General features: G+C 46.5%; 1 protein-coding gene across 2 annotated transcripts in view; it reads right to left on the bottom strand.

Annotated features, from left to right (window-relative positions):
* LOC121274257 (neural cell adhesion molecule L1-like) overlaps positions 1-17367 on the bottom strand; it is a 479567-nt gene that overhangs the window by 70570 nt on the left and 391630 nt on the right. For both annotated transcript variants that reach the window (XM_041181466.1, XM_041181467.1), the window contains exon 14: positions 737-838. In XM_041181466.1, coding sequence (XP_041037400.1) covers positions 737-838 — 102 coding nt within the window. The remainder of the gene's footprint in view (positions 1-736; positions 839-17367) is intronic.

Here is a 17367-nt window from a genome sequence, read left to right as displayed (position 1 = left end):
TTCCCACTGGACCTGCCCTCAATGGGATCCTTCCTGCTGGACCTGCCCTCAATGGGATCACTCCTGCTGGACCTGCCCTCAATGGGATCCTTCCTGCTGGACCTGCCCTCAATGGGATCACTCCTGCTGGACCTGTCCTCAATGGGATCACTCCTGCTGGACCTGTCCTCAATGGGATCACTCCTGCTGGACCTGCCCTCAATGGGATCATTCCCACTGGACCTGCCCTCAATGGGATCATTCCCACTGGACCTGCCCTCAATGGGATCATTCCTGCTGGACCTGCCCTCAATGGGATCACTCCTGTTGGACCTGTCCTCAATGGGATCATTCCTGCTGGACTTGCCCTCAATGGGATCCTTCCTGCTAGACCTGTCCTCAATGGGATCACTCCTGCTGGACCTGCCCTCAATGGGATCACTCCTGCTGGACCTGCCCTCAATGGGATCACTCCTGCTGGACCTGTCCTCAGTGGGATCACTCCTGCTGGACCTGTCCTCAATGGGATCACTCCTGCTGGACCTGTCCTCAATGGGATCACTCCTGCTGGACCTGTCCTCAATGGGATCACTCCTGCTGGACCTGTCCTCAATGGGATCACTCCTGCTGGACCTGCCCTCAATGGGATCACTCCTGCTGGACCTGTCCTCAATGGGATCACTCCTGCTGGACCTGTCCTCAATGGGATCATTCCCGCTGGACTTGCCTGCGTTGGGATTATTCCTGCCGTACCTACCATTTATAGGACTGTTGTGGTCGTCTCCAGAGCTCCAGGTCAGGTTCACCTCCCTCTCCTGATTCCAAAACACTTCCAAATCAAAAGGTGGTTCCGGGCGATCTGTGAAATCAAAGTCACACACAGGTGAGAGCTGGAGAGAGAAAAGAGAGGGTACAGGGTGGTGGAAAAGACAGAAATACACATGCCTGGATAGTGTGACAGGGTCAGGGATCCGGACAGAGAATCAAGGAGCTACACAATATAGAAACGAAATATTAACAGAGAGAGAGAGAGAGAGAGAGATGGGGAGGGGGCAAGGGGAAAAGGGGAATGTACACATGTAGGGAAATAGAGATAAGCATTATAGTAAAGCACATTCCACAATGATATTCCCCCAAAATCACTGTAACACGGATATACCGCACACCCCTCACTGTAACACTAATATAGACAACACCCCTCACTGTAACACTCTGATATGCCCCACACCCCTCACTCTAACACTGATATACAACACAGCCCTCACTGTAACACTCTGATATACCCCACACCCCTCACTGTAACAAGCTGATATATCCCACACACCTCACTGTAACAATGATATACTCCACACCCCTCACTGTAACACTCTGATATATCCCACAACTCTCACTGTAACACTCTGATATATCCCAAACCCCTCACTGTAACACTGATATACCCCACACCCCTCACTGTAACACTCTGATATACCCCACACCCCTCACTGAAACAAGCTGATATATCCCACACCCCTCACTGTAACACTCTGATATATCCCACACAACTCACTGTAAAACTGATATACCCCACACCCCTCACTGTAACACTCTGATATATCCCACACACCTCACTGTAACACTCTGATATATCCCACAACCCTCACTGTAACACTCTGATATTTCCCACACCCCTCACTGTAACACTATGATGTATACCACACCCCTCACTGTAACACTCTGATATACACCACAACCCTCACTGTAACACTCTGATATATCTCACACCCCACACTGTAACACTCTGATAAATCCCACACCCCTCAATGTAACACTGATGTACCCCAGACCCCTCACTGTAACACTCTGATATATCCCACACTCCTCACGGTTACACTCTGATATATCCCACAGCCCTCACTGTAACACTCTGATAGATCCAACAGCCCTCACTGTAACACACTGATATATCCCACACCCCTCACTGTAACACAATGATATGTCCCACACCCCTCACTGTAACACTCTGATATATCCCACAGCCCTCACTGTAACACTCTGATATATCCCACACACCTCACTGTAAAACTGATATAGCCCAGACCCCTCACTGTAACACTCTGATATATCCTACACCCCTCACTGTAACATTCTGATAAACCACACACCCCTCACTGTAACACTGATATAACACACACCCCTCACTGTAACACTCTGATATATCCCACACCCCTCACTGTAACATTCTGATATATCCCACACCCCTCACTGTAACACTCTGATATATCCCACACCCCTCAGTGTAACACTATGATATACTCCACAGCCCTCACTGTAACACTCTGATATACTCTACACCCCTCACTGTAACACACTGATATATCCCACAACCCTCACATTAACACTCTGATAAACCCTACACCCCTCATTGTAACACTCTGATATACACCACACCTCTCACAGTAACAATCTGATATACCCCACACCACTCACTGTAACACACTGATATATCCCATACACCTCACTGTAACATTCTGATAAAACCCACACGTTTCACTGTAACACAATGATATACCCCACACCCCTCACTGTAACACTCTGAAAAACCCACACCCCTCACTGTAACACTCTGATGGACACCACACCCCACACTGTAATACACTGATATATACCACACCACTCACGGTAACACTCTAACATATCCCACAGCCCTCACTATAACACTCTGATATATCCTACACCACTCAAGGTAACACTCTGATATATCCCACACACCCATCACTGTAACGCTCTATATATACCACACCCCTCACTGTAACACACTGATATATCCCACACACCTCACTCTAAGAGTCTGATATAGGCCACACCCCTCACTGTAACACAGTTATACCCCATACCCCTGACTGTAACACTCTGATATGCCCCACACCCCTCACTCTAATACTCTGATATATCGCACACGCCACACTCTAACACTCTGATATAGCCCACACCCGTCACTGTAACACTCTGATGAACACCAAACCGCTCACTGTAACACTCTGATGTACACCACACCCCTCAATGTAACACTCTGATATATCCCACACCCCTCACTGTAACACTCTGATATATCCCACACCCCTCACTGTAACACTGATATACCCCAGACCCCTCACCGTAACACTCTGATATATCCAACACTCATCACGGTAACACTCTGATATAACCCACACCCCTCACTGTAACACTCTGATGGACACCACACCCCTCACTGTAAAACTCTGATATATCACACACCCCTCACTGTAACACTCTGATATATGCCACAGCCCTCACTGTAACACACTGATATATCCCACAACCCTCACTGTTATACTCTGATATATACCACACCACTCACGGTAACACTCTAATATATCCCACAGCCCTCACTGTAACACTCTGATATATCCTACACCACTCAAGGTAACACTCTGATATATCCCACACACCCATCACTGTAACGCTCTATATATCCCACACCCCTCACTGTAACACACTGATATATCCCACACACCTCACTCTAAGAGTCTGATAGAGCCCACACCCCTCACTGTAACACAGTTATACCCCACACCCCTCACTGTAACACTCTGATATGCCCCACACCCCTCAATCTAATACTCTGATATATCGCACACCCCTCACTGTAACACTCTGATATATCCCACACCCCTCACTGTAACACTCTGATATACCCCACACCCCTCGCTGCAACACTCTGGTATATCCCACACCCCGCATTGTAACACTCTGATGTACTCCACACGCCACACTCTAACACTCTGATATATCCCACACGCCTCACTGTAACACTCTGATATACCCCACACCCCTCACTGTAACACTCTGATATAGCCGACACCCGTCACTGTAACTCTCTGATGTACACCAAACCCCTCACTGTAACACTCTGATGTACACCACACCCCTCACTGTAACACTCTGATAAATCCCACACCCCTCACTGTAACACTCTGATATATCCCACACCCCTCACTGTAACACTCTGATATATCCCACACCCCTCACTGTAACACTATGATATTTCCCACACCCCTCACTGTAACACTTTGATATACCCCACACCCCTCACTGTAACACTCTGATATGCCCCACACCCCTCAATCTAATACTCTGATATATCGCACACCCCTCACTGTAACACTCTGATATATCCCACACCCCTCACTGTAACACTCTGATATACCCCACACCCCTCGCTGCAACACTCTGGTATATCCCACACCCCGCATTGTAACACTCTGATGTACTCCACACGCCACACTCTAACACTCTGATATATCCCACACGCCTCACTGTAACACTCTGATATACCCCACACCCCTCACTGTAACACTCTGATATAGCCGACACCCGTCACTGTAACTCTCTGATGTACACCAAACCCCTCACTGTAACACTCTGATGTACACCACACCCCTCACTGTAACACTCTGATAAATCCCACACCCCTCACTGTAACACTCTGATATATCCCACACCCCTCACTGTAACACTCTGATATATCCCACACCCCTCACTGTAACACTATGATATTTCCCACACCCCTCACTGTAACACTTTGATATATCCTACACCCCTCACGGTAACACTCTGATGTATCCCACAGCCCTCACTGTAACACTCTGATATATCCAACAGCCCTCACTGTAACATTCTGATATATCCCACACCCCTCACTGTAACACAATGATATGTCCCACACCCCTCACTGTAACACTATGATATACACCACACCCCTCACAGTAACATGCTGATATATCCACAGCCCTCACTGTAACACTCTGATATATCCCACACCCCTCAATGTAAAACAGATATAGCCCAGACCCCTCATTGTAACACTCTGATATTCCCCACAACCCTCACAGTAACATTCTGATATTTCCTACACCCCTCACTGTAACATTCTGATAAACCACACACCCCTCACTGTAACACTGATATAACACACACCCCTCACTGTAACACTCTGATATATCCCACACCCATCACTGTAACACTCTGATATATCCCTCACTCGTCATTGGAAAACTCTGATGTATCCCACAACCCTCATTGTAACACACTGATATATCCCACACCCCTCACTGTAAAACTTTGAAATATCCCACAACCCTCATTGTAACACACTGATATACCCCACACCCCTCACTGTAACACTCTGATATACCCCACACACCTCACTGTAACACTCTGATATGTCCCGCATCCCTCACTGTAACACCGTGATATATCCCACAACCCTCATTGTAACACACTGATATACCCCACACCCCTCACTGTAACACTCTGATATACCCCACACACCTCACTGCAACACTCAGATATATCCCTCACTCCTCACTGGAAAACTCTGATATATCCCACAACCCTCATTGTAACACACTGAAATATCCCACACCCCTCACTGTAACATTCTGATAAACCACACACCCCTCATTGTAACACTGATATAACACACACCCCTCACTGTAACACTCTGATATATCCCACACCCCTCACTGTAACATTCTGATATATCCCACACCCCTCACTGTAACACTCTGATATATCCCACACCCCTCAGTGTAACACTATGATATACTCCACAGCCCTCACTGTAACACTCTGATATACTCTACACCCCTCACTGTAACACACTGATATATCCCACAACCCTCACATTAACACTCTGATAAACCCTACACCCCTCATTGTAACACTCTGATATACACCACACCTCTCACAGTAACAATCTGATATACCCCACACCACTCACTGTAACACACTGATATATCCCATACACCTCACTGTAACATTCTGATAAAACCCACACGTTTCACTGTAACACAATGATATACCCCACACCCCTCACTGTAACACTCTGATATAACCCACACCCCTCACTGTAACACTCTGATGGACACCACACCCCACACTGTAATACACTGATATATACCACACCACTCACGGTAACACTCTAACATATCCCACAGCCCTCACTATAACACTCTGATATATCCTACACCACTCAAGGTAACACTCTGATATATCCCACACACCCATCACTGTAACGCTCTATATATACCACACCCCTCACTGTAACACACTGATATATCCCACACACCTCACTCTAAGAGTCTGATATAGGCCACACCCCTCACTGTAACACAGTTATACCCCACACCCCTGACTGTAACACTCTGATATGCCCCACACCCCTCACTCTAATACTCTGATATATCGCACACGCCACACTCTAACACTCTGATATAGCCCACACCCGTCACTGTAACACTCTGATGAACACCAAACCGCTCACTGTAACACTCTGATGTACACCACACCCCTCAATGTAACACTCTGATATATCCCACACCCCTCACTGTAACACTCTGATATATCCCACACCCCTCACTGTAACACTGATATACCCCACACCCCTCACCGTAACACTCTGATATATCCAACACTCATCACGGTAACACTCTGATATAACCCACACCCCTCACTGTAACACTCTGATGGACACCACACCCCTCACTGTAAAACTCTGATATATCACACACCCCTCACTGTAACACTCTGATATATGCCACAGCCCTCACTGTAACACACTGATATATCCCACAACGCTCACTGTTATACTCTGATATATACCACAACACTCACGGTAACACTCTAATATATCCCACAGCCCTCACTGTAACACTCTGATATATCCTACACCACTCAAGGTAACACTCTGATATATCCCACACACCCATCACTGTAACGCTCTATATATCCCACACCCCTCACTGTAACACACTGATATATCCCACACACCCCTCACTCTAAGAGTCTGATATAGCCCACACCCCTCACTGTAACACAGTTATACCCCACACCCCTCACTGTAACACTCTGATATGCCCCACACCCCTCAATCTAATACTCTGATATATCGCACACCCCTCACTGTAACACTCTGATATATCCCACACCCCTCACTGTAACACTCTGATATACCCCACACCCCTCGCTGCAACACTCTGGTATATCCCACACCCCGCACTGTAACACTCTGATATAGCCGACACCCGTCACTGTAACACTCTGATGTACACCACACCCCTCACTGTAACACTCTGATGTACTCCACACGCCACACTCTAACACTCTGATATATCCCACACGCCTCACTGTAACACTCTGATATACCCCACACTCCTCACTGTAACACTCTGATATAGCCGACACCCGTCACTGTAACACTCTGATGTACACCACACCCCTCACTGTAACACTCTGATGTACACCACACCCCTCACTGTAACACTCTGATAAATCCCACACCCCTCACTGTAACACTCTGATATATCCCACACCCCTCACTGTAACACTATGATATATCCCACACCCCTCACTGTAACACTTTGATATATCCTACACCCCTCACGGTAACACTCTGATGTATCCCACAGCCCTCACTGTAACACTCTGATGTACTCCACACCCCTCACGGTAACATTCTGATATATCCAACAGCCCTCACTGTAACACAATGATATGTCCTACACCCCTCACTGTAACACTATGATATACACCACACCCCTCACAGTAACATGCTGATATATCCACAGCCCTCACTGTAACACTCTGATATATCCCACACCCCTCAATGTAAAACAGATATAGCCCAGACAACTCATTGTAACACTCTGATATTCCCCACAACCCTCACAGTAACATTCTGATATTTCCTACACCCCTCACTGTAACATTCTGATAAACCACACACCCCTCACTGTAACACTGATATAACACACACCCCTCACTGTAACACTCTGATATATCCCACACCCATCACTGTAACATGCTGATATATCCCTCACTCGTCATTGGAAAACTCTGATATATCCCACAACCCTCATTGTAACACACTGATATATCCCACACCCCTCACTGTAAAACTTTGAAATATCCCACAACCCTCATTGTAACACACTGATATACCCCACACCCCTCACTGTAACACTCTGATATACCCCACACCCCTCATTGTAACACACTGATATACCCCACACCCCTCACTGTAACACACTGATATACCCCACACCCCTCACTGTAACACACTGATATACCCCACACACCTCACTGTAACACTCTGATATGTCCCGCACCCCTCACTGTAACACCGTGATATATTCCACAACCCTCATTGTAACACACTGATATACCCCACACCCCTCACTGTAACACTCTGATATACCCCACACACCTCACTGCAACACTCTGATATATCCCTCACTCCTCACTGGAAAACTCTGATATATCCCACAACCCTCATTGTAACACACTGAAATATCCCACACCCCTCACTGTAACACTCTGATATACCCCACACACCTCACTGTAACACTCTGATATATCCCACACCACTCACTGTAACACTCTGATATATCCCTCACCCCTCACTGTAACACTCTGAGATATCCCACAACCCTCATTGTAGCACAATGATATAACCCACACCCCTCACTGTAACACTCTGATATACCCCACACACCTCACTGTAACACTCTGATATATCCCGCACCCCTCACTGTAACACTCTGATATATCCCACGCCCCTCACTGTGACACTCTGATATATCCCGCACCCCTCACTGTAACACTCTGATATATCCCACAACCCTCACTGTAACACTCTGATATATCCCACACCCCTCACGGTAACACTCTGATATATCCCACAACCCTCACTTTAACACTCTGATATACCCTACACCCCTCACTGTAACACTCTGATATACACCACACCTCTTACAGTAACACTCTGATATACCCCACACCACTCACTGTAACACTCTGATATATCCCTCACCCCTCACTGTAACACTCTGAGATATCCCACAACCCTCATTGTAGCACAATGATATAACCCACACCCCTCACTGTAACACTCTGATATAACCCACACCCCTCACGGTAACACAATGATATACCACACACCCATCACTGCAACACTCTGATGTAGCCTACACACCTCACTGTAATGCTCTGATATAAGCAACACTCACTGTAACACTCTGATATATCCCACAACCCTCACTGTAACACTCTGATATATCCCACACCCTTCACGGTAACACTCTTGAAAAATTCCACAACGCTCAATTTAACACTCTGATATACCCTACAGCCCTCAGTGAAACACACTGACATATCCCATACATCTCACTCTAACATTCTGATATAACCCACACCCCTCATGGTAACACAATGATATACCCCACACCCCTCACTGCAACACTCTGATATAGCCTACACCCCTCACTGTAACACTCTGATATAACCCACACCCCTCACTGTAACACTCTGATGTACACCACACCCCTCAGTGTAACACTCTGATATATCCCACACCCCTCACTGTAACACTCTGATTTATCCCGCACCCCTCACTGTAACGCTCCGATATATCCCGCGCCCCTCACTTTAACACTTTGATATATCCCAGACCCCTCACTGTAAAACTGATATACCCCACACCCCTCACTGTAACACAATGACATATCTGACACCCCTCACTGTAACACTCTGTTATATCCCACACCCCTCACTGTAACACTCTGATATACCCCACACCCCTCACGGTAACACTCTGATATATCCCACAATCCTCATTGTAACACTCTGATATATCCCACACCCCTCAGTGTAACACTATGAAATACTCCACAGCCCTCACTGTAACACTCTGATGTACTCCTCACCCCTCACTGTAACACTCTGACATATCCCACACCACTCACTGTAACACTCTGATATATCCCACAACCCTCACTGTAACACTCTGATATATCCCACACCCCTCACGGTAACACTCTGATATATCCCACAACCCTCACTTTAACACTCTGATATACCCTACACCCCTCACTGTAACACTCTGATATACACCACACCTCTTACAGTAACACTCTGATATAGCCCACACCGCTCAGTGTAACAGACTGATATATCCCATACACCTCACTCTAACATTCTGAAATAACCCACACCCCTCACGGTAACACAATGATATACCCCACACCCATCACTGCAACACTCTGATATAGCCTACACACCTCACTGTAACGCTCTGATATAAGCAACACCCCTCACTGTAACACTCTGATGTACACCACACCCCTCACTGTAAAACTCTGATATATCCCAAACCCCTCACTGTAACACTCTTATATATCCCACACCCCTCACTGTAACACACTGATATATTCCACACCCCTCACTGTAACACTCTGATATATCCCTCACCTCTCACTGTAACACTCAGATATATCCCACAAAACTCACTGTAACACATTGATATATCCCACACCCCTCACTGTAACACTCTGATATATCCCTCACCCCACATTGTAACACACTGATATATCCCACACCTCTCACTGTAACACTCTGATATACCCCACACCCCTCACTGTAACACTCTGATATATCCCACACCCTGAACTGTAACACACTGATATATCCCACACTCCTCACTGTAACACTATGATATACTCCACAGCCATCACTGTAACACTCTGACCTATCCCACACCCCTCACTGTAACACTCTGATATATCCCACAACCCTCATTGTAACACTCTGATATATCCCACACCTCGCACTGTAACACTCAGATATATACCACACCTCTCACAGTAACACTCTGATATATCCCACAGCCCTCACTGTAACACTCTGATATATCCCACACCGCTCACTGTAACACTCTGATATACCCCTCACCCCTCACTGTAACACTCTGATATATCCCACACCCCTCACTGTAACACTCTGATATATCCCTCACCCCTCATTGTAACACACTGATATATCCCACACCCCTCACTGTAACACTCTGATATGCCCCACACCCCTCACTGTAACACTCAGATATATCCCGCACCCCTCACTGTAACACTCTGATATATCCCACAACCCTCACTGTAACACTCTGATATATCCCGCACCCCTCACTGTAACACTCTGATATATCCCACACCCCTCCCTGCAACACTCCGATATATCCCGCACCCCTCATTGTAACACTCTGATATATCCCACACCCCTCAGTGTAACACTATGATATACTCCACAGCCCTCACTGTAACACTCTGATATACTCCTCACCCCTCACTGTAACACTCTGACATATCCCACACCACTCACTGTAACACTCTGATATATCCCACAACCCTCACTGTAACACTCTGATATATCCCACACCCCTCACGGTAACACTCTTGAAAAATTCCACAACGCTCACTTTATCACTCTGATATACCCTACACCCCTCAGTGAAACACACTGACATATCCCATACATCTCACTCTAACATTCTGATATAACCCAAACCCCTCACGGTAACGCAATGATATACCCCCACACCCCTCACTGCAACACTCTGATATAGGCTACACCCCTCACTGTAACACTCTGATATAACCCACACCCCTCACTGTAACACTCTGATGTACACCACACCCCTCACTGTAACACTCTGATATATCCCACACCCCTCACTGTAACACTCTGATATACACCACACCCCTCACTTTAAAACTCTGATATATCCCAAACCCCTCAATGTAACACTCTGATATATCCCACACCCCTCACTGTAACACTCTGATATATCCCGCACCCCTCACTGTAACGCTCTGATATATCCCGCACCCCTCACTTTAACACTTTGATATATCCCAGACCCCTCACTGTAAAACTGATATACCCCACACCCGTCACTGTAACACAATGACATATCCGACACCCCTCACTGTAACACTCTGATATATCCCACACCCCTCACTGTAACACTCTGATATATCCCACACCCCTCACTGTAGCACAATGATATGTTCCACACCCCGCACTGTAACACTCAGATATATACCACACCCCTCACAGTAGCACTCTGATATATCCCGCAGCCCTCAGTGTAACATTCTGATATATCCCACACCGCTCACTGTAACACTCTGATATATCCCTCACCCCTCACTGTAACACTCTGATATATCCCACACCCCTCACTGTAACACTCTGATATATCCCTCAACCCTCATTGTAACACACTGATATATCCCACACCCCTCACTGTAACACTCTGATATACCCCACACCCCCCACTGTAACACTCAGATATATCCCGCACCCCTCACTGTAACACTCTGATATATCCCACACCCCTCACTGTAACACTCTGATATATCCCGCACCCCTCACTGTAACACTCTGATATATCCCACACCCATCCCTGCAACACTCCGATATATCCCGCACCCCTCATTGTAACACTGTGATATATCCCACACCCCTCAGTGTAACACTATGATATACTCCACAGCCCTCACTGTAACACTCTGATATACTCCTCACCCCTCACTGTAACACTCTGACATATCCCACACCACTCACTGTAACACTCTGATATATCCCACAACCCTCACTGGAACACTCTGATATATCCCACACCCCTCACGGTAACACTCTTGAAAAATTCCACAACGCTCACTTTAACACTCTGATATACCCTATACCCCTCAGTGAAACACACTGACATATCCTATACATCTCACTCTAACATTCTGATATAACCCACACCCCTCACGGTAACACAATGATATACCCCACACCCCTCACTGCAATACTCTGATATAGCCTACACCCCTCACTGTAACACTCTGATATAACCCACACCCCTCACTGTAACACTCTGATGTACACCACACCCCTCACTGTAACACTCTGATATATCCCACACCCCTCACTGTAACACTCTGATATACACCACACCCCTCACTTTAAAACTCTGATATATCCCAAACCCCTCAATGTAACACTCTGATATAGGCCACACCCCTCACTGTAACACTCTGATATATCCCGCACCCCTCACTGTAACGCTCTGATATATCCCGCACCCCTCACTTTAACACTTTGATATATCCCAGACCCCTCACTGTAAAACTGATATACCCCACACCCCTCACTGTAACACAATGACATATCCGACACCCCTCACTGTAACACTCTGATATATCCCACACCCCTCACTGTAACACTCTGATATACCCCACACCCCTCACGGTAACACTCTGATATATCCCACAACCCTCATTGTAACACTCTGATATACCCTACACCCCGCACTGTAACATTCTGATATACCCCACATCTCTCACAGTAACACTCTGATATACCCCTCACGCCTCACTGTGACACACTGATATATCCCATAGACCTCACACTAACATTCTGATATAACCCACACCCCTCAATGTAACACTCAGATACAGCCCACACCACTCACTGTAACACTCTGATGTAACACACACCCCTCACTGTAACACTCTGATGAACACCACAGCCCTCACTGTAAAACTCTGATATATCCCACACGCCTTACTGTAACACTCTGATATATCCCACACCCCTCATTGTAACACTCTGATATATCCCACACCCCTCACTCTAACGCTCTGATATACCACACACGCTCACTGTAACACTCTTATATATCTCATACCACTCACTGTAACACTCTGATATATCCCACACCCCTCACTGTAACACTCTATATATCCCACACACCCCCCACTGTAACGCTCTGATATATCACACACCACTCGCTGTAACACTCTGAATATATCACACACGCTCACTGTAACACTCAGATATATCCCACACCCCTCACTGTATCACTGTGATATATCCCACACCTCTCACTGTAACACTCATTTATATCCCACACCCCTCACTGTTACACTCTGATATATCCTACACCCCTCACTGTAATACTCTGATGTACACCACACCCCTCAATCTAATACTCAGATATATCCCACACGCCTCACTGTAACACTCTGATATACCCCACACCCCTCACTGTAACACTCTGCTTTAGCCCACACCCCTCACTGTAACACTCTGATGTACACCACACCCCTCACTGTAACACTCTGATATATGCTACACCCATCACGGTAACACTGTGATATATACCACACGCCTCACTGTAACACTCTGATATATCCGAAACCCCTCACGGTAACACTCTGATATATCCCACACCCCTCACTGTAACACTCGGATATATACCACACCCCGCACTGTAACACTCTGATATATCCCACACCCCTCACTGTAACACACTGATATGTCCCACACCCCTCACTGTAACACTGTGATGTATACCACACCACTCACAGTAACACTCTGATATACCCCACACCCCTCACTGTAACACTCTGATATATCCCACACCCCTCACTGTAACACGCTGATATATCCCACAGCCTTCACTGTAACACTCTGATATATCCCACACCCCTCAATGTAAAACTGATATAGCCCAGACCCCTCATTGTAAAACTCTGATATTCCCCACACCCCTCACAGTAACATTCTGATATACCCCACACCCCTCACTATAACCCACTGAGAAACCCCACAACCCTCACTGTAACACTCTGATATATCCTACACCCCTCACTGTAACATTCTGATAAAACACACACCGCTCACTGTAACACTGATATAACACAAACCCCTCACGGTAACACTCTGATATATCCCACACACCTCACTGTAACACTCTGATGTATCCCTCACTCCTCACTGTAACACTCTGATATATCCCACAACCCTCATTGTAACACAATGATATACCCCACACCTCTCACTGTAACACTCTGATATACCCCACACACCTCACTGTAACACTCTTATATATCCCACACCCCTCACTGTAACACTGTGATATATCCCACAACCCTCATTGTAACACACTGATATACCCCACACCCCTCACTGTAACACTCTGGTATACCCCAAACACCTCACTGTAACACTCTGATATATCCCGCACCCCTCACTTTAAAACTCTGATATATCCCTCACCCCTCACTGTAACACTCTGAGATATCCCACAACCCTCATTGTAGCACACTGATATACCCCACACCCCTCACTGTAACACTCTGATATACCCCACACACCTCACTGTAACACTCTGATATATCCCGCACCCCTCACTGTAACACTCTGATATATCCCGCACCCCTCACTGTAACACTCTATATATCCCACACACACCCCACTGTAACGCTCTGATATATCACACACCACTCCCTGTAACACTCTGATATATCACACACGCTCACTGTAACACTCAGATATATCCCACACCCCTCACTGTAACACTGTGATATATCCCACACCTCTCACTGTAACACTCATTTATATCCCACACGCCTCACTGTAACACTCTGATATACCCCACACACCTCACTGTAACACTCTGATATAGCCCACACCCCTCACTGTAACACTCTGATGTACACCACACCCCTCACTGTAACACTCTGGTATATCACACACCCCTCACTGTAACACAGATATTTCCAACACCCCTCACTGTAACACTCTGATATATCCTACACCCATCACGGTAACACTCTGATGTATCCCACACGCCTCACTGTAACACTCTGATGTATACCACACCCCTCACTGTAACACTCTGATATATCCGACACCCCTCACTGTAAAACTGATGTACCCCAGACACCTCACTGTAATACTCTGATATATCCTACACGCCTCACTGTAACATTCTGATAAACCACACACCCCTAACTGTAACACTGATATACCCCACACCCCTCACTGTAACACTCTGATATACCCCACACTCTGCACTGTAACACTCTGATATATCCCACACCCCTCACTGTAACACTCTGAAATACCCCACACTCCGCACTGTAACAATCTGATATATCCCACACCCCACACTGTAACACTCTAATATACCCCACACTCCGCACTGTAACACTCTGATATGCCCCACACCCCTCACTATAACACTCTGATATATCCCACACCCCTCACTGTAACACTCTGATATATCCCACACCCCTCACGGTAACACTCTGATTTTCCCCACACGGTTCACTGTAACACTCTGATATTTCCCACACCCTTCACTGTAACACTCTGATGTACACCACACCCCTCACTCTAACACTCTGATATATCCCACACGCCTCTCTGTAACACTCTGATATACCCCACACCCCTCACTGTAACACTCTGATATAGCACACACCCCTCACTGTAACACTCTGATTTATACCATACCCCTCACTGTAATACTCTGATATATCCCACACCCCTCACTGTAACAGTCTGATATATCCCACACCCCTCACTGTAACACTGATATACCCCAAACCCCTCACTGTAACACTCTGATATATCCCACACCCCTCACTGTAACACTGATATATCCCACACCCCTCACTGCAACACTCTGATATATCCCACAGCCCTCACTGTAACACTCTGATATTTCCCACACCACTCAGTGTAACACTCTAATATATCCTACACACCTCACGGTAACACTCTGATATATTCCACAGCCCTCACTGTAGCACTCTGATATATCCCACAGCCCTCACTGTAACACACTGATATACCCCACACCCCTCACTGTAACACTCTGATATACCCCACACCCCTCACTGTAACACTCTGATATACCCCACACCCCTCACACTAACACTCTGATATACCCCACACCCCTCACTGTAACACTCTGATATATACCACACCCCTCACAGTAACACTCTGATATATCCCACAGCCCTCACTGTAACACTCTGATATATCCGACACCCATCACTGTAACACTCTGATATACTCCACATCCCTCACTGTAACACTCTGATATAACCCACAACCCTCACTGTAACACTCTGATATATCCCTCACCCCTCCCTGTAACACATTGATATACCCCACACTCCTCACTGTAACACTCTGATATACCCCACACCCCTCACTGTAACACTCTGATATACCCCACACTCCGCACTGTAACACTCTGATATATCCCACAACCCTCACTGTAACACTCTGATATATCCCTCACCCCTCCCTGTAACACATTGATATACCCCACACTCCGCACTGTAACACTCTGATATACCCCACACCCCTCACTGTAACACTCTGATATACCCACACCCCTCACTGTAACACTCTGATATACCCCACACTCCTCACTGTAACACTCTGATATATCCCACACCCCTCACTGTAACACTCTGATATACCCCACACTCCGCACTATAACACTCTGATATACCCCATACCCCTCACTGTAACACTCCGATATACCCCACACTCCGCATGTAACACTCTGATATACCCCATACCCCTCACTGTAACACTCTGATATATACCACACCCCTCACAGTAACACTCTGATATATCCTACAGCTCTCACTGTAACACTCTGATATATCCGACACCCCTCACTGTAAAACTGATATA

This window comes from Carcharodon carcharias (assembly GCF_017639515.1).
Source record: "Carcharodon carcharias isolate sCarCar2 chromosome 35 unlocalized genomic scaffold, sCarCar2.pri SUPER_35_unloc_5, whole genome shotgun sequence".
NCBI lineage: Eukaryota > Metazoa > Chordata > Chondrichthyes > Lamniformes > Lamnidae > Carcharodon > Carcharodon carcharias.
This window is presented reverse-complemented; position numbering and strand designations above follow the sequence as displayed.